The 27,671-nt window shown below is 44.9% G+C and overlaps 1 protein-coding gene across 2 annotated transcripts; it reads right to left on the bottom strand.

The window, feature by feature from the left end:
• Positions 1–178: 178 nt before the first annotated feature.
• GCK (glucokinase) lies at positions 179–26,294 on the bottom strand. 2 transcript variants are annotated; one of them, XM_035139075.3, is made up of 11 exons: positions 25,866–26,292; positions 25,108–25,159; positions 20,988–21,150; positions 16,340–16,494; positions 14,917–15,036; positions 14,050–14,145; positions 12,377–12,476; positions 9,089–9,272; positions 8,055–8,210; positions 6,410–6,643; positions 179–1,237 (listed from the first exon to the last, which is right to left on the bottom strand). In XM_035139075.3, the coding sequence occupies exons 3-11, from the start codon at positions 21,094–21,096 to the stop codon at positions 1,093–1,095; spliced, it is 1,299 nt and encodes a 432-aa protein (XP_034994966.1). In that variant the 5' UTR covers positions 21,097–21,150; positions 25,108–25,159; positions 25,866–26,292; the 3' UTR covers positions 179–1,092. The 2 variants fall into 2 exon arrangements, with proteins under 2 accessions (XP_034994966.1, XP_034994965.1); XM_035139074.3 differs by lacking the exon at positions 25,108–25,159 and having other exon boundaries at positions 25,866–26,294.
• Positions 26,295–27,671: the final 1,377 nt, after the last annotated feature.

The raw sequence follows: 27,671 nt of genomic DNA, 5'->3' as shown, positions 1-27,671 counted from the left end.
GTGAAGGGAACATTGCAGTCTGTATATTACTTGCTTTCCAGAATTATTGACACGGCGGTGGGATCCAGGCAAGGTGAGCTGTACCAAAGCAGACAACTCTCGGGTCTCTCTTGGGCCCTGTTCGGTCTCAAATTCCCTCCATGTTAATGGTGACTAATTCTTTTTTTTAAAAAAAAAAAATGACATAGAGATGGTCCCGGATATCTGTCCCTGTGGAAATGACAGTTTGGACTGGTGATGGTATTGGGACCAGATTGCAAGCTTGGATTTACGCCTGCTATCCTAAATCTGGAGAAGGTGGAAAGTGCCGGAAAGAAAGCAAAAACCTGGCTTTTCACTCGGGCTTTTCTGCTGATGAGGACCCTGGTCTGTGCTCAAGCTGACTCACAAACTCACACGGAAACCATTAGTGTCTTGGAAACCAGAGGCGGAGGAGGAGAAGGAGAAGGAGAAGGAGGAGGAGAAGAAGAAGAAGAAGAAGAAGAAGAAGAAGAAGAAGAAGAAGAAGAAGAAGAAGAAGAAGAAGAAGAAGAAGAAGAAGAAGAAGAAGGTTGGAGAATGTGTCTACTCAAATTTGCCTTCCCTGCACTATGCTCATCATATGCTGCCACAGTGGTTGATAACCTCCCCAACCCCATTTACTGAAGAAATAACCATACTTTGCAACTAGATGCTATTTTGCCCGGATCCCTGCTCCTTGAGCTGTCCAACAAAGAAAAGAAAGCAAAACTTATTGGCTTCCTGACTTCCTATCCCTGCAACAACACCTCTCCAACCCCCCCCCCCCACCGCCACTGTACTATGAGAAGCTGCTTATTGCATGAATTGAAACTCTCCCCAGAGCTTGCAGGAGCGGAGAAGGTTTTAAGGACAGAAAGGAGAGACTATTTTTGCATGGTTATTGTGTTGTGTAGAGGCAGAGGTTTGGAGGAACCCGACACCACTCCATTCCCTCCCCCTTCCCCAGGAAAACCTTCCATCTTCTGGTTCTGCTTCTTTGGCCTACCCTGAAACACCTCAACCTGGCAGTGGGTAGAGGGGGCACTTCCCAGGCCGGTGGCATCCCTTTCACGGTCCTTTCGCAGTGGCATTTCATTGGCCAATCATGCACGCCATCTTGCACGCGACTGCCGAGATGAGAGCCGCTCCCCTGCCACTGCCTTCCTCCGACTGCAGGAAGGTGATGTCGCAGTCCGGTGTAAGTTGCCTGACTGCTGCGTGGAACCGATCTTTGAAGCTGGGTAAAAAGAGAGAGACAAAGACAAGGGGAGAAATTGAGAAGGGAAATCCACCTCTCTACATAAATCTGTCTGGGTTTTAGCAATGGACATGCACTGACTTCCAATTCTCGTTTTTCTCCACAGCAGGTTGCAGATTTATCATTGTTTTTTTTTAATCCTCATGAAAATTCACCAGCATTTTAGTGCGCTTATATACTGATGAAACTTAAGAAATTAGAATATCGTCAAAAACTGCATTTTCAAAAACTGCATTTATTTCAGTAATGTAACTTTTTTTTTAATTTTAATTTTAATTTTTACAAATGCTTTCTTTTGTAAATTCCACAGTAATAAAACAAATAGTTACAATAATAGAAAAATAAACATCACTATTACATTTCATTAATTACATTCCATTTATAATTGACCCGCCCAACGACAAATAATTACAATTACAATAAATAAAGGCTTGACATATCTTGCTTTGCATGTGTCATGCATCTATCTCATATATTGGTTTCACCTTTTAAGCTGCATTACTGTACTGAAATAAATGAACTTTTCAACGATATTCTAATTTTCTGAGTTTCACCTGTATATGCAATTTTGCCAAATATACACATTTTGGCAAAGCACTGTAATCTAATATGATGCATTTTGTATGTATTTTTCACTAATGCATTCATACACACGCTTTTATCTGCTCTATTGTACACATTACTTGGTTGGAGAACGGCACTGCAAATTTCGGACAAGAGAACATTTCCAAGGATGGCTAGGTTTCACTTCACATCATGTTTTGGAAAGGGCAAATTTGGTAAATTCACCTTAAAATACGAAATGTATCAAATCCCCTCCCAACTCTAATGAACATTGAGACCTTCTCCAGAGACCCGTCTCTAAATGTCCTCTGCCAAGCAGGCCTGATATCAGCACCTGACATACGAGGCCAGATACCAAGGCAGAACCCACTGAAACTGGACCCAGTGGTATGTAAATGTAAAGGGACCCCTGACCATTAGGTCCAGTCGTGACCGACTCTGGGGTTGCGCGCTCATCTCACATTATTGGCCGAGGGAGCCGGCATATAGCTTCCAGGTCATGTGGCCAGCATGACAAAGCCGCTTCTGGCAAACCAGAGCAGCACATGGAAACGCCGTTTACCTTTCCGCTGTAGCGGTTCCTATTTATCTACTTGTATTTTGACGTGCTTTCAAACTGCTAGGTTGGCAGGAGCTGGGACCAAGCAACGGGAGCTCACCCCGTCACAGGGATTCGAACCGCTGACCGTCTGATCAGCAAGCCCTAGGCTCAGTGGTTTAACCCACAGCGCCACCTGGGTGCTAAATAAACAAACAGAATGTTGCTAAATAAACAAAACAGAATAATAAATCAGCAATTTTGCATAGCTCATTGGGGATGGGGAGCCTGCATGGAATTAAGTTTTGCTTTTTCCCTTTGCAAATAGCATATAGCACTGTATAGGCGATAACATACGGCAGAGTTCTTCAACCTTGGGTCCTTACATGTCATTGGACTATAATTCCCATCATCCGGAGGGGGCTCGTGAGGGGGTGGTGGAAGAGGGTGGTTGAATATGATATGTATGTTTGGCGTTTTTATTTTTATTTTTTGTGGGGGGATGTGGGTTTTTCCCTTTTTTCTTTTTGTGGGGGGGGGGGTACTCTTTTGTAAGGAAAGATAGTTGTCTGGACACCCTTCTCTGTCTTCCCTCATATCCGGGGGCCTACTGGTGGCAGAAGTGGGCTCTGGGGGGGAGGAAGGGGGAGGGGATAAAGGCAGCTATAAAATTGAACACCTTCGACTATTCGCCCTGCATGGGACTCTCTCGTGGCAGGAGGGGGCTCGTGGGGGGGGTGGAAGAGGGTGGTTGAATATGATATGTATGTCTTGTTTTTTATTGTAAAATTAATAAAAATTATTATATATGTGTGTGTGGTTATATATATATAAAGGTAAAGGTAAAGGGACCCCTGACCATTAGGTCCAGTCGTGACCGACTCTGGGGTTGCGCGCTCATCTCGCATTATTGGCCGAGGGAGCCGGCGTATAGCTTCCAGGTCTTGTGGCCAGCATGACAAAGCCGCTTCTGGCAAATCAGAGCAGCACATGGAAACACTGTTTACCTTCCCGCTGTAGCGGTTCCTATTTATCTACTTGCATTTTGACGTGCTTTCGAACTGCTAGGTTGGCAGGAGCTGGGACCAAGCAACGGGATTTTATATATACCGTGTTTCTCATATTATAAGACATGTCTTATATTTATTTTTTCCTCAAAAAAACACACTGTGGCTTATTTTCAAGGGATGTCTTATTTTTTTCCTCCTCCTCCTGCCGCGGCCGGCATTGCTGCTGCGCCTATCACTATGTCTTATTTTCGGGGTATGGCTTATATTCCTTGAATGCTTAAAAATCCTGCTATGGCTTATTTTATGGGTATGTCTTAAAATATGAGAAACAGGGTAAGCTGGCTGAGGCTGATGGGAACAGTAGTCTAACAACATCTGGGGACCCAACTTGAAAAAGGCTGACACAGGGAACTGCCTAAACTGAGTCACACCATTGGTCTATCTTGGCCAGAATTGTCTATATGCTAACTAACAGCAGTTCTCCAGGATGCTTCCAGACTGTTGCAGTTTTCAAGCGGGATCCAACCACACACCAGCAAATTCAGGTTGCACAATCAGGGTTGACTTACAGACTTACACAACAAATCCTCTTCCCTAAAGGTTGGACTTTTCGCGCTAGGGACATCAACATCTCCCACTTGGACTGCTGCAATGCGCTCTACGTGGGGCTACCTTTGAAGGTGACCCGGAAACTACAACTAATCCAGAATGTGGCAGCTAGATTGGTGACTGGGAGTGGCCACCGAGACCTCATAACACCGCTCCTGAAAGACCTACATTGGCTCCCAGTACGTTTCCGGGCACAATTCAAAGTGTTGGTGCTGACTTTTAAAGACCTAAATAGCCTCGGCCCAGTATACCTGAAGGAGCGTCTCCACCCCATCGTTCTGCCCGGACACTGAGGTCCAGCGCCAAGGGCCTTCTGGTGGTTCCCTCGCTGCAAGAAGCGAATTGACAGGGAAACAGGCAGAGGGCCTTCTTGGTAGTGGCACCCACCCTGCGGAATGCCCTCCCATCAGATGTCATCTAGAAGCCCTACCTAGAGATGTGAGGGATGGCAACATGGGGTCTTCTACATGCAAATCAGATGCTATGTTCTGTTTCCCATGCCCCCAACAAATCACAAGATAGAGATGTATATTCTATTAATCCAACCGGTCAGTTGACTAAAGTACTCGTTATGCAGACTGTTTCAACAATGCTGATATCTGGTGAGGGGCTGTGCCCCTTCTCCAACAGGGATTATTTCCAGGTTTCCAGTTTAGCTAAATTCAGCATTCAATGAACAGTGCCAAAAGCCGCCTCAGCTTGCGGACGTGCCCTTCATGGTGTGTCCAAGACCCCAGTTCATAGACTTAAGCTTCGGCCTGGACTCTGAACACAGACTCAGGGAGTTTCCTCTTCCAGCTATTGTCTCTTATCTCCTGCCTAGCAGCGTGAAGCTTGCTACCGGCACAGCACGGTGCTGCTTAATGAACAGCGATACTATTTTATGAGGCCAAATAATAAAAACATGGGCAAATGGCTCTACCACCCCACTGCCAGAGGTGCCATTGTCTGACGTCTATGGTGACCCCCTTCAAACCGACTGAACAAAAGCCAAACTAAATGTTATATACAGGTGTACCTTTTCTCTGCCTTCCACTTTTCTCCTGGGTCTCCCCTCTTCCCCAATCCATCTTTGCCGCCAAGAGGTCCAGCGTCAGGCATTAATTTGCAAAGGTAAACATACATCTGGAACCCCATGAAAGGGGAAGCAGCCGAGGGGAGTTGCAGCATAAAAACAGTAGGCGGGGGAAGAGTTAAGCGCTCTTTTCCTTCCTCACCTGCTCCCCAGGCAGGATTCTCTACTGAAACTGCTTTTCCTTAGAAAAAGCAACAACTGGAGTCTAAGTGACACATTTAGATGTAATATTCTATACCTATACCTTGGGGCCCTTCCAGAATTTTCTTAAATTGAGCATTAATCATGCTTTTTGCTTATGATGGTGCCGGGGCAGTTAAACGCATTGCTATTTTTCTAGAAAAAGAGTTGCTGGAATGCCTCCCTTATTCTCTTATAATGGCAATGGCACACATCTGAGAGGTGCCGGAACCAGGCAGAGGGCCTTCTAGGTAGTGGCACCCGCCCTGTGGAACACCCTCCCATCAGATGTTAAGGAAATAAACAACTATCTGACTTTTAGAAGACAGCCGAAGACAGCCCTGTTTAGGGAAGCTTTTAATGTTTGATGTTTTATCACTTTTTCGTTATTATTAATAATATTCTGTTGGGAGCCACCCAGAGTGGCTGGGGAAACCCAGCCAGATGGGCGGGGTATAAATAATATATTATTATTATCATCATTATTATCATTATCATTGTTACTGAGTTCTGGTGAGTTCAGGCTGGGGAAAAACCCCTTGTTACACGCCAATCTAGTTTTCAAAATTGTTTGCACCTGCAAACTTTTCTAGACAAACATACTGCTTTGTTTTCCATTCGGTGCATGTCTTGTAGCTTCCAGCTGAAATCCTGGAACTTTCATACAACGGGCAATGTGTGTGTTGTCCTGCTTTTGTTGTGCTAGAGAGAGCTCCTCCAGATGGCAACTAGGGGTGCATCACAGAACCACTAACAAAGTGGAATGATGATTGGATGGTCTGGTATAAATTCACTATTAATTCACAACTTTATTGCACCAACATCATGCAGCAGAATACACCCACAAACAAAACCAACGCCACCATTCTCGAGGGCCTCTGTATTGTTGCAGATGTTGAAGGGTTATCCCAATTTCTATATAGTCCAATTAATAACAATTATAAAAAGATGCAATTCCCAGCACTCTTAACAAACTGCAGCTCCCAGGGTCCTTTGGGGTGGGGTAGGGGTGGAATGTGTATTAAATGTACATTGTGGATGTCCCCAGAGCTGCTATTCCATTTCCACCTTCAAGCAGAACAGCAGTGGCTGTACGCTGCTAAATCACCAGCATCGAGAAGCATGTGGATAGTTAAAGCCTCATGATATACCAAAACTGTGTATGTAGGTCTCACCTGGGGTGGAGCTTGTAGACAGAGCCATCGACGCCCACTGTGATCTTCAACGTGTCCTCGCACCTGCTGTCTCTCATGCGATTAATGACACCAGCCAGCCCGGCTGAGCACATCTGTGCAGCCCTCGTAGAGACGCTCTCGCACGCCATACGGACAATGTCACAGTCTGTTACAGAGGGCAACAGCCCAAAGGATGTCAAGATGTTGTAAATCTGCTTGCGGTCACCGGGATCACTGGGAAAGACAAGTACAAGGGCTCTCACTACTGTCATCGTGGAAGGGGCTGGTGTGTTTCATTGCCCCGGGTCTCAATGGAAAATCGGAAGCAACCAACCTGTGTGCTTCATCTCATATAACTGATTTGCGCTTCATAAGACAGGGGAGGGGGGGATGTGGTGGCTGTGGACCAGGTGCTAATGCAATTTGTTTGCCTCCTAGCAGGAGAAGAGCAAGGGCTTGTGGGGCACAAGTTACAGCCACCGTAGTGGAGGTTGTTTTGAATATTACTCCATGGGATGTGTTTGACCATGCCGTGAGCCACTTGGATGTGGTATGCCTCTGAATGCCAGTGGCTGGGAATCCAAGGTGAGAAGAGCGCTGTTGTGCTTCCAGGCTTCCTGTAGGCATCTGGTTGGCCACTGTGAAAACAGGATGCTAGAATAGTTCAGACCAAAGAGCTGAACTATTTGCGCCAGATTGTAGTGGAATTCCTCAAAGGAAGTTTACATAGGAAGCTGCCTTACATTGAGTCAGGCTATGGGTCCTTGTTGCTTTGTATTGCTCTCTAGGTTTTCAAGCAGTTGTACCTGAAGATGCCAGGGATTAAACCTGGAACATTCTGCATGCAAAGCAGATGCTCGGCCATGAACAATGCCCCTTTCAAGGTAAAAGGTAAAGGTAATGGACCCCTGGACGGTTAAGTCCAGTCAAAGGCGACTATGGGGTTGCGACGTTCATCTTTCTTTCAGGCCGAGGGAGCTGGTGTTTGTCCACAGACAGATTTCCGGGTCATGTAGCCAGCATGACTAAACTGCTTCTGGCATGACGGAACACCGTGACGGAAACAAGAGTGCACAGAAACGGCGTTTACCTTCCCACCGCAGCAGTACCTATTTCTCTACTTGCACTGGCATGCTTTTGAACTGCTACGCTGGCAGGAGCTGGGACAGAGCAATGGGAGCTCACACTGTCACGTGGATTCAAACCGCCGACCTTCTGATCGGCAAGCTCAAGAGGCTCAGAGGTTTAGACCACAGCACCAAGAGAGCTCTGTTAGCAATTCTTCATCACTTGACAAAAGTCTGAGGTGGGGGAGGGGTATCATGGTATAGTTTCAAATTGGATTAGGGACTGCGTGTTGAGATTCTTGCATTGCAGGGGGTCAGATTAGATGACCCTCAGGGTCCCTTCCAACTCTACAATACTCTGATTCTATATTTAGGAATATAGGAAGCTGCCTGATACTGAATTAGGCCATTAGGCAGCGAGAAAGAGAAGCAGAAGGCCAGGAGGCTCCAGAGTGCAGAAGTGGGTCCCTCTCTGGGGGTGTGGGCTTTGGAAATGCCCTACAATGCCTAACCCTGACACCAACCCTGGGCAGGTAAAGAGAGAGAAAGAAAAGAAATACCTTAGAGAAACATACTACCTTTCAATTTGTGAGATAAAGCGAGTTTCAAAAGATCCTCTGGTTTTTAGCTTCTCTGTTGCTTCTCCATTGAAGAGCAAGTTTTCATTGACAAGTTTTAGCAGCACTAGCCGTACGATCTCTCCCATATACTTTCCTCCTATGATCTTCTCATACCTGGGGAAAGGGAGTTTAATCAGTATAGTAATATATGGAGAGCTATAGATATATATGTTATATATGTGGGTTGTGTGTGGGGTGTGTGTGTGTGTGTGTGAGAGAGAGAGAGAGAGAGAGAAGGAGAGAGAGAGAGAGAGAGGGGGGGGGAGGAATATTAAATCACTGGTACATGTCGTTTGGGGGCAGGACTTGTTAGATGACATAATTGCAGCTTGTTTTAGCAAAACCCTCTCAGATATCAAGATTGATTGTTGAGCAATAGAGGCTATTTTCTCTGAGCTGCAGGAAAAACAACTACCTCTCCCTCTTTGCTGGACTCTGCACATTTTTCTCGCCAGCAAATATGTGCAGGAGAATATGAGTCAGCTGCATCTCAGAGGATCCCACATCTGTGACACATGCCTTACTCAGGTCTTTTGGGACGCTACAGAGACCAGAAAGAAACTCCATGGATGAAATGCAGTCACTATGCCTAGATTCAGATCATATTCCCACTGCTAGAGTTTCTCCACGCACACCAACCGATTCCCACATCTGCTTTTAAAATTAGTATGAACAGAGATCAGGTTCACCATAGGGAATATTCCCCCTGATTTCAAACCATCCATGAGCTGCGCTTGGCTGATAGGGCTAGGCCAGGCTTCCCCAACCTGCTGGTGCCTTCCAGATGTTTTGGATTCCAACCCCCATCCTCTCTGACCATGGGCTGTGAGAAAGCGATGAGAGATGGAGTCTGACAACATCTGGAGAGTACTAGGTTGGGGGTGCCTCAGCATTAATGACCGCTCAAAGGCATCCTCTCTGTCTCATCCACAATGAGAAGTGTGAAACTCAAGAAAGCAATAAACATTAATTTTATCAGTCATATTCCTTACAGCTGCTGACCGGGGTTAAGTGAGGTCTCATCCACCACACGATCATACTCCAAGAGGAACTCGTCCAGCTCCCCTGATGCTCCAAAGGCTCCCCATTCGGTATTTACACACATCCGACCTACATCCCCTTCCACAAGCTCTACATTTTGCATCTCTTCCATGTAGCAAGCGTTGCAACCTGTGCCTGATAGAATGGAAATGAAGGGAGAATTCACCACGTTCAGACAATGCATGAGAGTCATATAGGAAACTCTGGCACAACCTTCATATGCAATTGTTCTAACGGTTCTTACAGAGTGGCTGGGGAAACACTGTGAAATCACTTCAAAATTCTTAATGGGAAGCAAGTCATAAATAACACAACAACAACAACAACAACAACAATCTTTCTTGTTGTTCATGGAGGGTTTTCCAGCAGGAAAGACTTGGGGCCCAAACACACATAATGACTGACAGGTGACATCAGATGAGTTCACGTGACTGGCTAGCAAGTGGAGTTTGCTGGAAAGCTTAGGCTTCTCTATGGGGTGGCCTACTTCAAACATATATCACCGATTCTGAAAGAACTGCATTGGCTGACTATATGCTAGTGAACCTGCTTCAAGGTACAGAGACTTACAAAGCCTTATACTACCTGAGGTTGGGATACCTGAGACAATGCCTTGTCCATTTGTTAAGATCCACCAAGGAGACTTCCTTGGCTGTGCCATCCTTAACTGATCTCTACAATATGGCAACACAGTGGGTAGCCTTCTTAATGGTGCCACCCTGGTTTTCGAACTCCCCCCTGTGATATGGCTGGCATCTACTCTTCTAAGCTTTAGATGCCTGCTGAATTCCTGGTTCTTTGGCCAGGCTTTTAGTGGAATCTGATGCCAGTATTAGTGTTTTTAGTTGTCTGGCTGTGACCCACCTGCTTTTCTTTATGTGATAGTTAGACAGACAGGCAGATAGATAGGTGATTGATTGATTGATTGATTGATCAAAAGATAGAGTTCCTTTGAATTTAAACAGACAATAACCATATATCTAATGATCACCAATAATGCACCAGTGGGAAGCAGTGGCAGACCTACATTCTGGGGGGCCCGAAGCTTGAACTGTCATGAGCCCCCCTTCGCAACCAACAATGAGATCTGGGTAACCACTGTTATCCTCTTCAGTGGGGTTGTTCCATGGCAGATCACTGCACCTTTACAACATCTGTCAAACTTCGGGGTTGTGTGTGTGTGTGTGTGTGTGTGTGTGTATGTATATGTATAACAAAAAATTAGAGTCGTGCCACTCAGATTGGGTCAACTAGGTAGGCCCAGAATTCTTTAGGCAATGTGGACCAAAGTTGCTTCTGGGCCCCCTCAGGAATTAGGGCCCTTGAAGCTTAAGCTTCATTAGTTTTATAGTACATCTGTCTCTGGTGTGAAGACTGCTGAGAATGGTAACAGCCAATGCATTCATAGCTGCCAAGTATCCCGTATCCGCCGGGAAAACCCCTTTTTTCTTAGCGTTTCCCGGCGGTCTCCCGTTTAGCGAAAAATCCCGGTATTGTCCCTTAAATCGGGATACTTGGCAGCTATGAGTGGAGGCGAATGCAATTGTTAGCAACCCTAATTACCCAGCCATTTTTCTGGTGCCGCTTGCCCTTCTATGGGCACCAGAAAATGGCGGCGCCGGCGCCGGAAGTCGCTTCCACGCATGGCCGGAAGTTGCATGACGCGACTTCCGGTGGCGCTTTGCCCTTCTATGGGCATCAGAAAATGGCGGCGCCGGCGCCGGAAGTCGCTTTTACGTGTTTTCGGTCATGCGCGGAAGCGACTTCCGGCACTGGCGCCGCCATTTTCTGGTGCCCATAGAAGGGCGAAGCGCCACCGGAAGTCGCGTCACGCAACTTCCGGTCATGCGCGCGCTGCCGATCCCGGATATTTACGACCCGGACTTGGCAGGTATGAATGCATTGTTTCAGCTTTAGCCTGTCTGCTGATATCTAAGGCCATTATCAGCTTTGTTGCTGGCATCTGTCTGCCAAACTGCTGCGTTAGCAGTGTGCATGGAGGTCCTGGGCTGGCCAGATGACAAGTCACCCCCCCCCCCCGGCCTTGCTGATGTAGTCCAAAGGAAAGCAGAGCAATCTATTTGATACCAGTTTGGCTGCAGGAGCTGCCAGAAGGAGGCATTTGCCATCCAACCATCTTAGGGACTCCACTCTGGATTTGTGAAGGGCTTACACCTTTGCCTTTTCTTCTCCTGAAGATATTCCCACAAGACAGCGGAGGTTTAGGATCAGAGTTTTCATTCTCCTAGATGGGCTGCCTTACCAGGTTGACTGAGTCCCACCTGCCCCTCACTTTCCTCTACAGCATGTACAGCAACCGCCTTCTTGACCATTGGGCCAACTATTGATCTTGTCCACTCAATCTGCCGGAGCCTGTTTTCACATGCAGGGCAAGTCCCTAACTCATCGAGACACATTGGCTACCCTCACCTGGCTTAGCTGGCAAGTCAAATCTGTTTCTCGGGGTGTGGTCCCTGTCGCATTCTGACAGCTTCTAGGAGCCACAGGTGAGAGCTGAGTGCAGGGTGGGGACCAAAGGTGGATGAAGTACCCCAGAAGGAGCATGACATGTCCCCCACCAGTGTTAGAAACAATGGCTTTCACAAGAGACACAGCAGATGCTTTGCATACAGATGGTCCCAGGTTAAACCCCAGCATCTTCAGTTGAAAGGATCAGGTAGCAAGTGATGAGGAAGACCCTCTGCTTAAGACCTTGGTGAGCAGCTACCAGTAATAGTACACAATACTGGGCTACATTGTGCAAATTGGCTGACCTGTATAAGGCAGCTTCCTGCGTCCCACAGAAAGCTATCCTATATAATAAAATGCAAGTGTCTCTGCGTCCAGTATTCCCTGTGTCCCTGGGTTTGCGCTACTGCGCATGTGCCCCACCGACACAGGGATTGGACGCAGAGAGTTGACGCACACACGCACACTCTCCCCACCCCCCCACCCCTCTGCCTACCGTTTCCCTTGCAGTCCTCAGAAGAATCACAGCCTTCTCCTGGGCGCCCGCTGGCCAGCTGGGCTCAGCAGAGCGCCCCGACGAAGCAGCGGCCGTGGGAGGGGCCAGCCGCCCCCCCCAACCGCCCGCGCCGCCAAAAAAGGCTGAATGTTCTAGCGCCCATTTATTAAACGGGCTGAATGACACTAGTATCCAATAAATAGAAATAAGGATTAAAGCTTCAGTTTGAAGTTGATTGTGCCCAGGTGCATATTAAGAAGGAGAGGTGACCTACCCACTATCATGCCAACTTCACACTGGTGATCCTCATAGTAGCAGGATATCATCGTTGCCACTGTGTCATTGACCATTGCGACTACGTCCATCTCAAAGTCCTACAAAGGGGTGGAAAGAAGCACCACAATCAAAGGCTGTTCTGGAGAAGAAACCCAACTAAGAGAAGCACAGATGGCACAGGTAAAAAGGTAAAGGACCCCTGGACGGTTAAGTCCAGTCAAAGGTGACTATGGGGTTGCAGTGCTCATCTCACTTTTCTGGCCGAGGGAGCTGGCATTGGTCCACAAACAGCTTTCCAGGTCATGTGGCCAGCAGGACTAAACTGCTTCTGTCTGGCACAACAGAACACCAGAGCGCATGGAAATGCTGTTTACCTTTCTGCCACAGCGGTAACTATCTACTTGCACTGGTGTGCTTTCGAACTGCTAGCTTGGCAGGAGCTGGGACAGAGCAACAGGAGCTCACCCCGTCATGGGGATTTGAACTGCCGACCTTTCAATCGGCAAGCCCAAGAAGCTCAGTGGTTTAGACCACAGCACCACTCGCGTCCCCAACAGATGCAACAACCCTCCACCATGGAATACTATAGTGCCATAATACTCTTGTGAAACTGGAAGTAAGGTGTGTGGATTAAACACATGAAAGGAAGGAAGGGTGGCTGTGCACACTGCAGCACATGATGCGGCTGAGACTCCAGGCACTTGCCATTGCATCTTGCCCAGAAGTATTGATACATGCAAATTTGTATAGGAACATAGGAAGCTGCTTTTGGGGTCCATCAAGCTCAATATTGTCAACACTGACAGACAGCAGCTCTCCAGGATTTCAAGCCAGGGGGAGGGGGGACTTTCTCTCTCAGTCTTACTTGGAGATGTCAGATATTGAACCTGATGTTCTACCACTGAGCCATGGCCCTTCCCCAAATCTGTGAATCCTTTAAGGACAAGTGGTGACCGTTTTGCACACATCCAAATGATGCATGACTGCCAATGCACAGGATCTTTTGTACCCAGAAGAGGTTAGAACAGGGGCAGGGCAAAACAGGGGCAGAACGGGGCAGAACAGGGTAGGGTAGGCTTTTGCAGACTCTACTGACACACCCAGGGGCCAGGAATGGAAACCCTGCGCAAAATGGTTGCCACCTGTACCTGACAACAACTTTGGCTAGGGGCTTCTCCACACTTAACTTTTGCCCTGCTCATTCCACGTACAGGCCTGCGCTTTGCCAGTCCATGTCTGAGTGCTCTTCTTTTTGCCCCAGAGCTTTCCCTGCAAAAACCTACTCTCTACAACAAACAGCAATTCAGGTTTTCGGCAGATTGCCATCAGCTCTGATTCAGCTGTAAAGAGCGGGTTTTTGCAGAGCAGGCTCCGGAGCAAAAAAAGAATGAGTTTTCGGACACAGAACTTTAAAGCATGGATCGTGCTGAGAAAGTATGGAGGAAATGTAAGTCTGGAATAAGCCCAAAGTTAAAAGAAGCAGATAAGATGTGATGGGAAAGACCCTGTGCCAGAGACTCTATTGAAATACTGCCAGTCACTGCGTGAAATACTGAGCTAGAAGATGGATGGACAGACAGACTGACCTGGTATAAGGGAGATTATTACAGTCTTACGAAGCAACTGAGGAGAATTAATGAACTGAACAGCAAAACACAGTTTTCATCTCACCCCTCGCCGTTTGATAGCATCTCTCAGAAGCCCAACTACGTTGTTCCCTTCAGCTCCTGACGCTTTGAAGCCTTTAGTCCAGTTCAATAAGATCCCCTGCAGACCGAGAGGTTTAAAGGATCAGAAGAAACATCCTGAAATAAGCAAAATCTCTTTGGCTAAAACTATCCCTGCATTGGGTCAATGTGATGTAATCATCATCATCATCATCATCATTATCATCATTAACTGATGTGTGGAAAGCAAGGGAGCAACAGAATAACAACTGGAGCAATGGACAGGTATGGAAAAGCACCCTTCCAGAATCTGGAATGATTGTACATGACTATCAGTGTCACGTGTGACATCTTTCTGCATGATGTTTCTGCTATAAATTCTGGAAAGTTGTTGGTTTGCTGTGCATTTGGAAAGTGCTGCCTGGGCCTGATGGGAGTTGTAGTATTCCCCCTTCCTGGAGGTGCTATATTGTTATATTACTTACATTCATCAGGCCATTTATACATGGTTCAGTGGCTCAAATGAACAACTCATGCAGAAAAAGAGAGCATTGAGAAGCGAGCCCCCTTCCCTCATTGCGAGAAGTGAGGTTACAGGGAACCAAACAGAGGGCCTTCTCGGTAGTGGCACCCGTCCTGTGGAACGCCCTCTCAGCAGATGTCAAGGCAATAAGTAATTAGTTTACTTTTAGAAGACAACTGAAGGCGGCCCTGTTTAGGGAAGTTTTTAATGTTTAATGCTGTACTGTTTTAATATTCGGTTGGAAGTCGCCCAGAGTGGCTGGGGAAACCCAGCCAGATGGGCGGGGTATAAATAAATTATTATTATTATTATTATTATTATTATTATTATTATTATTATTATTCCCACCTTGTCGAGGTCTTCGTGTCGAACAGGGAAGGAAAACGTGAAGCCCAGAGGTAGTTTTTTGTGTTTCATCTGATGTTTGTCTAGGAAGTCGGAGATGCATTCTGAGATGTAATCAAAGAGCTGGGGAAGAAAGACACAAACACACAAAAAAGTCCATTGCTGTTTGGGGGGAAAGGAAGGGAAAACGTTCAGCAACTTTCCACAAGCATTTCTGGAGGAACGTGGAGGGATGGATGAATCTGTCAATTTTGCTCACTCTGCAACATGTCTTTGATGCAATAACAGTGTGTAAGTGCTGGGTTTATACTGTTCACACATAATACTGCTTTATTAGCTGTTCTGTGAGGCTTCCCCAATGTCATTGCACAGCTGTCCCCTGGAGGGGCACTCTTGTGTTATAGTGCAACAAAAATGGGAAAGCACAGAACCTGGAACGTTTGTGGTATAAAAAGTAACATGATTTCACCGGGAAAATATGAGGCATGCATTGATTGGAAGCGAAGCAATATGTCTGCCCCCTCTCTTCATAGCTGCCAAGTCTCCCGTTTTTCACGGGAAACCCCCGTATTTTAAACCGTTTCCCGCTGGCAGCCCGGATTGGAAAAAATCCCGCAAATCCCCCGGATTTCCTACCTGCCAGGGAGGCTCCATTTTGGGTCCTGGCGCTGCCCGATTTCCGGTGCCCAGACATGGGTAGCACGGCACTGGAAGTCGCGTAGAAGCGACTTCTGGTGCCGCACTGCTGCTGATCCCGCATTTTTCAGCGGGAGACTTGGAAGCTATGCCTCTCTTCCACCTGTGTGTGCCTTGTATCATCCCCAAATCTCCTCTGGAGGGACAGATTTAGAGGGCACGCAGAGGGAGGAGAGAGGGTGATAATTGTGTTGCACAAGGAGAAATCCTTGTTCCAGTGGAATGACCTGCTCAGCGCTACATTGACTCCAACATTTTATGTCTAACCATTTTTCTCGTGGCATAAGCATTCATGGACTAGAGCCCACTTCATCAGATGCAAATGGAGTCAACTGAGATTGTCTTGCAATGCAAGATCTCAGTTTGGGTTTAGACAAAGAGTATGTCAATTGTCCTGGACAATTGGAGACTTCTGTGGAAGGTTATGAATTGAGAGTGAGAGCCATTATTTGAAAGGATTTGAACTCAGGTCCAGGCCAGGTCCAACATTTTGCCCTGTGGACTACATTGCCTCTGAGTCTGATGCATAGCTGCCAAGTTTTCCCTTTTCTCGCGAGGAAGCCTATTCAGCATAAGGGAAATTCCCTTTAAAAAAGGGATAACTTGGCAGCTATGGTCTGATGATGTAGCCTCCCTCCTTCCCAAGGGCAAGCCTCCTCCCATTCCTGAACACCTGCAAGTCATGATGCAATACGTAACCTGGTTGATTTCACCTGCTCATCTGACTCACCATTTCAGCTGTTCCTGTCATGGCATCCTCCGGTATGGAATACATCTGGTGCTTCGTCTTCACATTCCATTGTTTTTCTTCACCTTCACCCACTTTCACCAGCATGACTCGGAAATTGGTGCCCCCGAGATCCAAAGACAGAAAATCTCCCACCTCTGCAATCCCAGAGTGTGACATGTCAGTTTAGTCTTTGGTGAACCAGGTTGCCTTTTACACAGGTCCTAGAAGAACCCAGCTCAACTGCAGGATTGTAATTAAGAGGTAGGGTGATTCATGTCAACACCTATGGTGATAGGGTGCTTGCCTGACTTCTATTTCCTAAAGGCAAGTGTGTAATAAAAAGCTGAGGGAATCGCCACATATGACCAGTGGTGGACGGCTGGGGACCATTGGAATTGGTAGGACAGAATGGGCACCTGGGCCGTTGCATAGATGAATATGGTGTGAGCTTTGATCCTAAGAAGGTGGAAGCTATTTCAGGAATTAGCCCATCAGAATCCATTGTCGAGTTGAAAAGCTTATTGGGCATGGTACAGTGTTGAGGCAGATTTCTACCAAAACTGGCAAACATACTACCCTGCTTAAATGAATAGAGGAGCATACCAGCCAAGCTCAAACCCCTTTTTGTGGAATGAGAAAGACTCCCACTCAAAGGGCTTAGTCCTTTGTGGAAACTGAACTGTCATTCCTGCTGAGATGAGACAAGATGTCCAAGTAAAACTCTGTGAAGGGTACCAGGACACCATCAAATAGAGAGAGAGAGTGCAAGACTATGACTGTCTACACATTGTCAGCTTAAATGTTTTTCTGCTGTATTTCAAACCATATTCATAAATCATTGTACACATCAGTATGATTTGTACACATCAGTCACCCGCTGTCTGTCCACATCAGTGGGCAGAAGGGTGTGTGTGGATGTGCTTATGGAATCAAATCAGATTGTAGCTAGTTTGGTGAGAAATGCAGCAAACCACAGCGATTCTCAAGAAACTATGGGATAGATATGGATTGCGGTTAACATTATGTGTACACAGCTTCACAAACCAACAATGGAAGTACAATGGGTGAATAGTAAATGGGAGTGTGTACACAGCACTCAGGAAGAGTGCCTATATAACCTTGATTCCTAAGAGCTGGTTAAGAACTATCAACCTATATCTTTGTTGAATAACTATTATAAACTTTTTGCAGATATATTAGTTAATAGATTGAAAGCTGTATCAAAAGAGGAAATCCATCAAGATCAGGACAGATTTTTGCCAGGAAGACAAACGAAAGATAATATTAGAAAAATAATTGATGTAACAGAATTTTTAAAAGGGAGAAATGAAAAACAAGCAACCTTAATGTTTTGAGACAGAGAAAGCATTTGATAATGTCTCCTGGGACTTTATGTTTAAAGTTTTGGAATACATGAGTTGTAGAAAAGAGTTGTAGAAAAGTTTTGGAATACATGAGTAGTAGAAAAGAGTGAAGGCAATATATACAGAACAATCAGCAAAATTGATAGTAAATAATGTATTGACTGACAACTGTAAAATAACTAAAGGAACTAGACAAGGCTGCCCGCTGTCACCTTTATTGTTTATATTAGTTTAAGAAGTTTTGATGTAATAAGATGTAATCAAGAAATTAAAGGAATAAGGGTGGGACAGAGACCATATAAATTAAAAGCATTTGCAGACAATGTGGTGATATCTGGAGAAGAACCAATAGAGTCAATTCTGAAAGCACTAGAAGAGATTAAAAAATTGAGAAATAGCAGGTCTTAAAATTAATAAAGATAAATAAGCTCCTGGTTAAAAATATGAATGATGAGAGTAAAAATAAACTACAAAATATATCAGAGCTAAAAACTGAAAAGAAGGCTAAATATTTAGGTGTATGGTTAACAGCAAAGAATATAAATTTGTATAATTATAACTATTTGAAAACTTGAGAGGATATTAAAAGAAATTTGCAAATATGGGGTAGAATGAAACTTTCATTGTTGGGTAAAGTGTAAACCATAAACATGAATGTATTACCAAGAATGTTATTTTTGTTTCAATCAATACTGGTGATTGGCAAGACCGATTGTTTCAACAAATGGCAAAAAGATATTTCTAAATATATCTGGCAAGGGAAAAAACTAAGAATAAAATATAAAATACTGATAGATGCAAAAGAGAGAGGTTTCTCCCTGCCGGATATGAGATTATATTATGAAGCATCTTTTCTGTGCTGGTTGAAGGAATGGTTGTTATTGAAGAATCACATATTTTAGATTTGGAAGGTCATGATAATATTTTGGCATGCTTATTTGTGGTGTGAAAAGATGAAAGTACATAAAGGTTTCACCAACCATATAATAAGGGAAAAAATTGTATAGAATATGGGATAAATATAACATTTATTGGATACTAAAACACTACTTTGGCTTTCACCTTTGGAAACCATAGTTGTGAAAAAGAAAAATATGATGGAAAGTTGGGGAATTTATAGAAATTTGCTAAGAGAGGAGGGTGGAGAATTAAAATTAAAAGAGTTTAAGGATTTATCAGGGATGTTAACAACATGGTTACAATATCATCATTTGAATGAAGTATTTAAAAAGGATATGAAGCAGGAGTTTGGGGAACAACTATCACAACTAGAGAGAGATCTGTTAAACTGTAATGTTAAAGTGATATCTAAGATGCATAAGATGTTATTGGAATAGGAGACAAAGAACAAACAAGTGAAATCTTCAGTGTTACAATGGGCAATAAATATTGATCATAACATAGAATAAGGGTAAAGCTTACTGGGAAATGTCATACTGTATAACGAATTGAAAAAGACGTTTAAGATAACATTTGTAGAAAAACCCAGCAGCTTTTCTTTTGGGAATTATGGGATCAGAACTACCAAAACAGTATAGAAATTTATGTATGGAACCACAACTGCAAGAAAGTTATTTTTCTAAGTACTGTATCTAGAAATAGCACACATGATTGATCTTACAAATTCTACCACCATCAGTTGTTTAAAGACTGTATTTGTCAGACAGGGGCATCTTGATGAACTTGTAACAAATAATGCCCCACAACTTGCAGAGAAGGAGTTTTCCCAGTTCACAAAGAAATATAATTTTAGCCACATTGCCAACACTACCTACAAGCCAATGGGGAGGCACAAAGAGCAATCCAAACCACAAAGCAGAGCCTGAAAAAAGAAGATCCATTTTAAGCGAGTGATAGAACAACTGCAATTAATGCAACCAACAGCCCAGCATAGTTGTTAATGGGTCAACAACAAAGAACTAGTTCTGAACCTGGAAACAGACCTGTATCCCCAGTGGTCTGATCTGAAGGAAGTCCATGTAGCAGATAAAAAGGCAGAAAGGCCTATATAAGTTACAGTTTGATAAACACTACGGGGTCAAAGCATTACTAAAACTACATCCTGGTTCACAGGTGAGAATAAAACTTGACAATCAGAGGTGATGGTCAGAACCAGGGGCAGGGGCACTATTTGACACCACAATCTGATGCTGTAATGACCAGCAGCGGCACATTTAGAAGGAGCAGAAGACACTTGAAACTTGTGCCAGAATCATATCCAGCCATACAGTCAACAAGTTTAAGGACAGAGCTAGCAGGAGAACAAAGCTTCAACAGGCCAAGATCCTGAAACATCAGCAGATGCCATCCATGGAAAGTGACCTCCAGAGGCAGACGGATCAGGAAATGCACAATACAGAGACTAATCATTCTTTAGAGAGAAATAGCAACCAATTACAGAGCAGAATAATCCCCAGGTGCTATTGGAGCTGATTGATAGTCTACTCATCACCTCAGAGTACAAAAGTTATTTAGGGTTGTTCATGCAGCTCGTTGTTTCACTCAGTTATTTGTAAATGTGGTGAAATGGGATCTTGAAAGGGCAGGCTATGGCATGGGAAGTGAAACTAGATTAGGACTAAAGCACAAATAAGTTCTGCATTAGTGAGTTTATTAGGCCTACTGTATAGTCACTTTTATACCATAAAAGAGTTACTGTTAATCTACTGCAGTCTCTGACATTCATTAAACGGGCCAGCAACCTATAATTAGAACAGCTCAATTATAGTAAACATTGGATCAGAGTCAGGGGCCAGAGCATAAGAGTTCAGAAGACATACTAGCAGAAGTGGTTCACTGGATGGGGTGGAGCCATAACGCTAGCTTCCCAGTAAGTGGGTCACTGTTGCTTCCTGGAAGGAGAAGGGATGAAGAAGCAGTAAGGTCAGTGCAGCGGAAATGCACCAACAGTGCCAATTCAGGGCCCCTGCCAATGCATTTGCACCATGCCAACCTCCTTGCCACCTCTCCTCTCCCCCATTCCATCCTGGTAAGCAACAGTGACTCACCTGCCAAGAAGCCCTGTTTGGTGAGCTGCTTCTGGACAAAAGCATGGTAGTGGGGAACATCTGGCCATTTAGATGCTGTTGGAGTACAACTCCCATTATCCCTGGCCACTGCTCATGTTTCCCATTGCCTGGATGATGAGAGTTGAGTTGAGCAACTTCTAGAGGGCCACAGGTTACCTACCCCATGGTAGTATCCTCGACTTCAGCAGGTGGGTTGGTTGTAGGTCAGACCTCCTGAGCTACACCAAAAATGACACGGCCACCATTGTTGCTTACCTGATCCCTCAGGGGTAGAGCGTACATAAGTGGGCAGCATCTTCACAGAGGCTTCCTCATGTGTCTCCAGCTTCAGGCCCCGGTCCATCTCCTTCTGCATCCGATGCATCACCTTCTTCAGATCCTGTTCCTGTAGCCGGAATTCTGAGAGGATCTGCTCCACCTACATGAGAAGACACACAAGCAAATGTCCAAGAAGATGGGTACAGTATAGCATGTGTCAACAGAGTCACTTAAAGGATGCAGGTGGAGTCTGCATTGCCACCACTTCATGTTGTAACGATTCCTTCAACTCTTGTCCTATATTAAATTCCTTCATTTGCTATTTACGTAGAAAACAGTAGGTCAGCATTTCTGATCTGAAAAGGGTGCCACTTCTCAGACTCGAGACAGCTTTTTATCTGCCCTAGGCATAGTCCACAGGACAGTCAAGGGGCAGCAACTCCTATACTCCAAGAGATTGTGGTCTTGAACTTCCATGTTTTGTTCACTCATTTTATCATTTGCTGGGAATCCCAGTCAACTGCATTGCTAGCCTTTTCCATTCCAGTGCTTTCTCTGTCATCCTCCCAACTTTTTTAGACCTGATTTGTAGTTATTTTTTCCCTATGCTAAACAGGAACTGCAACACCAACATGTCTAGTGTGGAGTAGCATAGCTGACAATTCCATCAAGGATTTTCAAGGCCATTGTGTCTTTAATTAATACAGACCCTCCAAGTGTCCCTATTTTCCAGTGACAGTCCTGGATTTACAGAAGCTGTCTCAGTTTCTGAACTGATCCCGAAATGTCCCGCTTTTCCTTAGGACGTCCCTATTTTCATCAGAGAAATGTTGGAGAGTATGGAGTTATGCAACCCCTGAGCCAAGGAGATAAGTAACAACCTTTAGAAGACATTGGAAGGCAGCCCTGTATAGGGAAGTTTTTGAATGTTTAATGTTTTGTTATGTTTTTATATATGTTGAAAGCTGCCCAGAGTGGCTGGGGCAACCCAGTCAGATGGACAGGGTATAAAATTATTTTTATTATTATTATGGAATAGGATGTCCCTATTTTCATCGGAGAAATGTTGGAGGGTATGTTAGTAGCTTCCTCCTTGCAACTTCTGCGCCATTGTATTACTTCTTGTTTAGCAACATAGCAGCATCACTTCATTCCAGCTTAATTATTCAGTGCCTGTCCCTGAACTTAGATGGATCCGATGTCTGACCTGATGCAACCAGCTCTAGGTTGGAGTGATGTGTGTGTTAATTACCAGGAATTACTCAGACCCACCTCCTGCTCTGAAGATGAATGCCTCTGAATAACAGTTGTTAGGAATAGCAGGAGGGGAAAGTGCTTAAATTCTGCTTGTGGGCTCCCCATAGACATCTGGTTGGCCACAGTGAGAGAAGGATGCCTAGACTAGGTGGGCACCTGGCCTGATCTAGCAAGGCTTTTTATATTCTTAACATCAGCTGTAGAGCACTTGCTTTGCACAAAAAAGGCTCCAAATCCCTGGCATCTCCAGGTCACACTGGGAAAACACCCTGCCTGAAACTTTGGGAAACCATAGTGAGCAAGATGTTTCACATGTTCTTAGTGGGATATCACTGTAATAATGAAATGACTGGTAATAATGACAACACACATGCATTATTGAAGATAATGTGCTTCACCTACAGTTAAGAATGTACAAGCATGTTTTTTAAAATCTCTCTTCCTTGCCTCCATATGCTCTCTTACATTATGCAAAAGTATAATTGCTGCCAAACAGGAGAGTTTAGAAAGAGTAAGTCAGCACTTCATCAATGAGGGAGGAAGAAACACCAGGAAAACGCTGACCTCACATACTCTCCACACACAACTCCGACAACCACTACTTGAAAATGTGGCTTTAAATCATTGCCCCACATTTTTTCAGTCTAAATCCGAGTTCTATATCTATGGAATGCTCAGAAGATCAGTGCCTAAATTAGCAGCCCAAGGACCTTGGGTTTTCTATTTTTAGCTTTTGGTTAGATGCCAGGTCTAAAAAGGGCAATTTAATTGATCGGCTCACTTGCTAAAAACTGGTGCAACTGGAACTAAATATAGTACAAACTCTAAATATTGACATTAGTTTTGGTATATTTTTTTTTGTAGCCAAGTGGCCTGGGATGGGATTGAGACTACAATTGGGCAACATAGCATGCAACCTTTCATCACCTCTGTGACGGGGCCATCCAAAACGCTGTGTAAAGGGAAATGCTTTCACAATCACATCCAGTCCTTGGCATCGTAATTCCATTAATATTAGTGACACTTGCCAGCTGCTGCATATTCTAATTCAGAATGATACATTTCCCTGAGAGAATTCTGCCTTTCTTTCAGAAGGAGTACACTGACGCAAAAGAGCCGAGACAAGGCAGAATATAAGAAGAACTTTGTTGGGTTGGACCAAAGGTCCGTCTTAGAATGTTACATCAACAAACAGAATGTTAGTTTCCAACAGTGAGTAGCCAGCCATCCTCGAGAAACTCACCTCAATCCATGGAAGCCACTGTTGCCAACCAGAGCACTGCTAACCTCCCGCCCTGTTGACCTGTGTTGTATGCTATGCATGCATGCCTTCAGGTTGAGTCCTGCCAGATTTGGCTTTTGCCCTATCCCTCAAAGTGTGTTTAGTATGACTTGTGCTGGTATGCCCAAAGCTCAGTGTAAAAGGTAAAGGTAAAGGGACCCCTCTCACTTTACTGGCCGAGGGAGCCGGTGTACAGCTTCTGGGTCATGTAGCCAGTATGACAAAGCTGGTAAACGAGAGCAGCACATGGAAACACCGTTTACCTTCCTGTCAGAGCGGTACCTATTTCATAGCTGCCAAGTTCTCCCTTTTTTAAAGGGAAATTCCATTATGCTGAATAGGCTTCCTCGCGAGAAAAGGGAAAACTTGGCAGCTATGACCTATTTATCTACTTGCACTTTGACGTGCTTTCGAACTGCTAGGTTGGCAGGAGCAGGGACCGAACAACGGGGGCTCACCCCGTTGCGGGGATTCGAACCACCAACCTTCTGATCTGCACACCCTAGGCCACCCATGTCCATTGCATCAGTGTAGTCCATTGCATTCACATAACGGGGTTTGCATAGACTGATGCACCTGATGAAAATCAGGACACACCAGCTAAGAATTGTGAATGCCTTCCGTCTGCCTATCTACCTTATTTGCCTTCTTCTCTGGGTTGATTGAGACAAAAATGTTGAATGATGTATTAAGATCCTGTGTCAATGTCAATGTGAAATCCCTGCTTGGTCCTCAGTTTTGCTTAAGAGCTCACCATCTTCCTCTGTGTTCCAAACTGGATAGTTGAAATTGAAACGAGATTGGCACATATGTTTCCAAAGCTGGGCCACATCTGAACTATACATTTAAAACAGTATCGTGCCATTTTAAACGGTCATGGATTCCCCCCAAGAATCATGGGAACCATAGTTTGTTGAGAAATCTGATCTCTCTTAGGAGATTCCCATTCTCCTCATGGAGCTACATTTTCCAGAGTAGTTTAGAAATCAATCCCTCTTCACAGACAACTCTGAGAATAGAAACTCTGTGAGGTGAATAGATGTCTCCTAAGAACTCTCAGCACCATTAAGAAACTACAGCTCCCAGAATTCTTTGGGGGAAGCCATACCTGTTTAAAGTGGTAATCATAGTGATTTAAATACATGGGGTGGTCATAGTCAACAACATCTGGAGGATTAGAGGTTCCCCAGTACTTTTCTCAAGAGTTATGCACACTAACCATAATGAATTATTATTATTATTATTATTATTATTATTATTATTATTATTATTATTATTATTATTCACTCTGACCTTAAGAGTCACAACAGTGACCACAGTGAACCACCATGGTATTTCTTCTTGAAATGAAAGACAGTATATAAACAATTTTAATAATATTAATAATCAATGCATCTGCTTTTATTCGTCATTGAATTAAGCTGTAAAAATCCGCTCCCCATTTTAAAAATGTCAAGGAAAAGAGGTTTCTGTGCCACCTCTGAAGTACTTCCCCCAGCCACGCATCCTGTCTCTGATGGAGATCAGTTCAGAATGCCATGAAACAGGGAAGGGAAGGCATGCCTGAAATATACTCACATTCAAACTTCATTTCTGGTCAGTTGCAAGCTTCCACTCTGCCCGTTTCTTGCTACAGGGACCAAATAACCACTTTAAAAAACAGAATCGATGGATGCTTCCAGACAAGTGTTTATCACGGGATGCATGTTCTGCATGCATGCGAAATATTCACAATATCCACACAGCAGCCCTGGCATCAAAACACTAGTCCATATTTTACCTCATTTAATCTGAATTTAGTCTTTCTTAGGGGAATCCAATAAGTTTGCAAATGTCCCATTTGCAATATCTGAATGGTGGCTCATAAGACTCTGTGCTGATAGCACATTCACTGGCCTTGCAATCTCATTTATTTCTATAGTGTTGGTGGTGCAGCCTGACTGGGTATTGTGCATTGTTCCTATGGCACTAACCTGGGGATGTGCCTGAATAATTCAGCTACCACCTTAGAGAGACACCCTGTGTGTTGCCGTTATTTATTCTGGTTTTAGCAGATATTCCAAACCCACCCACCCCCAAATTAACTCCCTTTTTGCCAATGAACCACAGAGAAACATGCAACGAATTAGCAGCCGAATCAAGACACGAGAGGCAAGAAGTTTGCGTTTTGCAAGGAAGAGAGGGCCATACTCTAGACAAACTGGAGTTTTATATAGAATCCAGAAATCTTAAGATTCAGAGAAGCAGTTGAAAACACACACACAGCAATCTACCTAGCAATCACTTTCAAAACAGAGCAGAAGAGGTCTAAGCAGAGAGTTCTGCGCAGCTCTTACCAGTTGCAAGCTGTCAAACACTTCCTTCATCATTGACAACCGCGAACCCTCCAAACTGTCCATTGATTCCGGGCTTGCTCTGCGGAAACCCGTTTGCTGCCTGTCTGCTCTCGGCCACCTGGTCTGAAGCGGACAAGACTGACCCGAGTCTCTTGTCTCTTTTTTTGTTGTGTGTTTGCTTAAGCTCAAGGCTGAGCGTTGTTGATATTGAGGGCAACGTTTCCAATCCGAAAAGATTAAAGGTTCACCAGCGGAGGAAATAGGTCCAGCAACTCTGCCCGGCAGAGAAAAATGAAGGCCGGTGATCAGCAACACTAGAAAAAATGATGCAAACTGTAGAAGGGCTTTCCAAGCGCCTCAGCCTTTATTCGTCTCGGGAATTCTGGATGGCTTCAGTTGTGTCTTCTAAAAGACACAAGAAGGATACACGTCAGGCCCTACGGCATGCTAGTAACCTGCGGGCGTTCTCAGAGACATGCAATAGCACAAGAGCAGGGGTAGCTCACCTGCAGCAGCCCAGCAGCCTTCACTTAGCCCGGGGGTCCCCAAACTAAGGCCCGGAGGCCGGATGCAGCCCAATCACCTTCTAAATCCGGCCCGCGGACGGCCCGGGAATCAGCATGTTTTTTACACAAGTAGAATGTGTCCTTTTATTTAAAATGCATCTCTGGGTTATTTGTGGGGCATAGGAATTGGTTCATGTTTTTTCCCCAAAATATAGTTCGGCCCCCCCCACAAGGTCTGAGGGACAGTGGACCGGCCCCCTGCTGAAAAAGTTTGCTGACCCAAGATCTAGCCCCAATAGAGATTTTGTGGGGGCTCCCCAGCCCCCCCCAAAAGTGTCTTTTTAAAAAAAAAAAATGCTGCCATGAATCTCTCAATGTGATGCTATGGTGCAAAAAGGTTTTATTGTAGGTCCCTCAAGGCCCCCATTCCCCCCTTTAAAAAATACAAATGGATTACTTATTTATTAAAATAATAAATAATAAATAATATTATTCTTTGGACTACTCCCAAGGGTGCCATGCCCTGCTATGGTTCTGTGATGCCAAAAGATTATTTGTGGCCCTTCAAAAGCATCCCACCCCACACATTTGTGCTTTTGGACAATTGAAGTCCCCCCTATGGCACCCTCATAGGTACACCACTGTAATGCCAAACATTTTTTGTGGTTTCCCCAAGGCCCCCAAATCTGTCCATCATTAAAAAAATTTTTAAATGTATCTAGGACTGCAGCCTTAAATTATTTCCCATTGAGGTGATGGACCTGTGCTGGGGACACCTGACCATTGGGTCCAGTCGTGACCGACTCTGGGGTTGCGCGCTCATCTCGCATTATTGGCCGAGGGAGCCGGCGTATAGCTTCCAGGTCATGTGGCCAGCATGACAAAGCCACTTCTGGCGAACCAGAACAGCACATGGAAACGCTGTTTACCTTCCCGCTGTAGCGGTTCCTATTTATCTACTTGCATTTTGACGTGCTTTCGAACTGCTAGGTTGGCAGGAGCTGGGACCGAGCAACGGGAGCTCACCCCGTCACAGGGATTCGAACTGCTGACCTTCTGCTCAGCAAGCCCTAGGCTCTGTGGTTTAACCCACAACGCCACCTGGTGCTGGGCTTATACCACTTAATAACTGCAGATGGGAGATGTCCATACAACAATATTGCTCTAGACCAGAGGTCTTCAAACTTTTTGGGTCCATGGCTCCCTTGAGCAACTACATTCTTTCTGCAGCACCCCTGTGGGGCTCAGGAGCCCAGTTATGTCACCCCTTGCCTGCAGAGCTGGCAGCTTCTCACCCTTT

This window comes from Zootoca vivipara, chromosome 14, assembly GCF_965207765.1.
Source record: "Zootoca vivipara chromosome 14, rZooViv2.hap1.1, whole genome shotgun sequence".
Classification (NCBI taxonomy): domain Eukaryota; kingdom Metazoa; phylum Chordata; class Lepidosauria; order Squamata; family Lacertidae; genus Zootoca; species Zootoca vivipara.
Note: the sequence above shows the minus strand (reverse complement) of the source record. Positions and strands in the feature narration are given on the sequence as shown.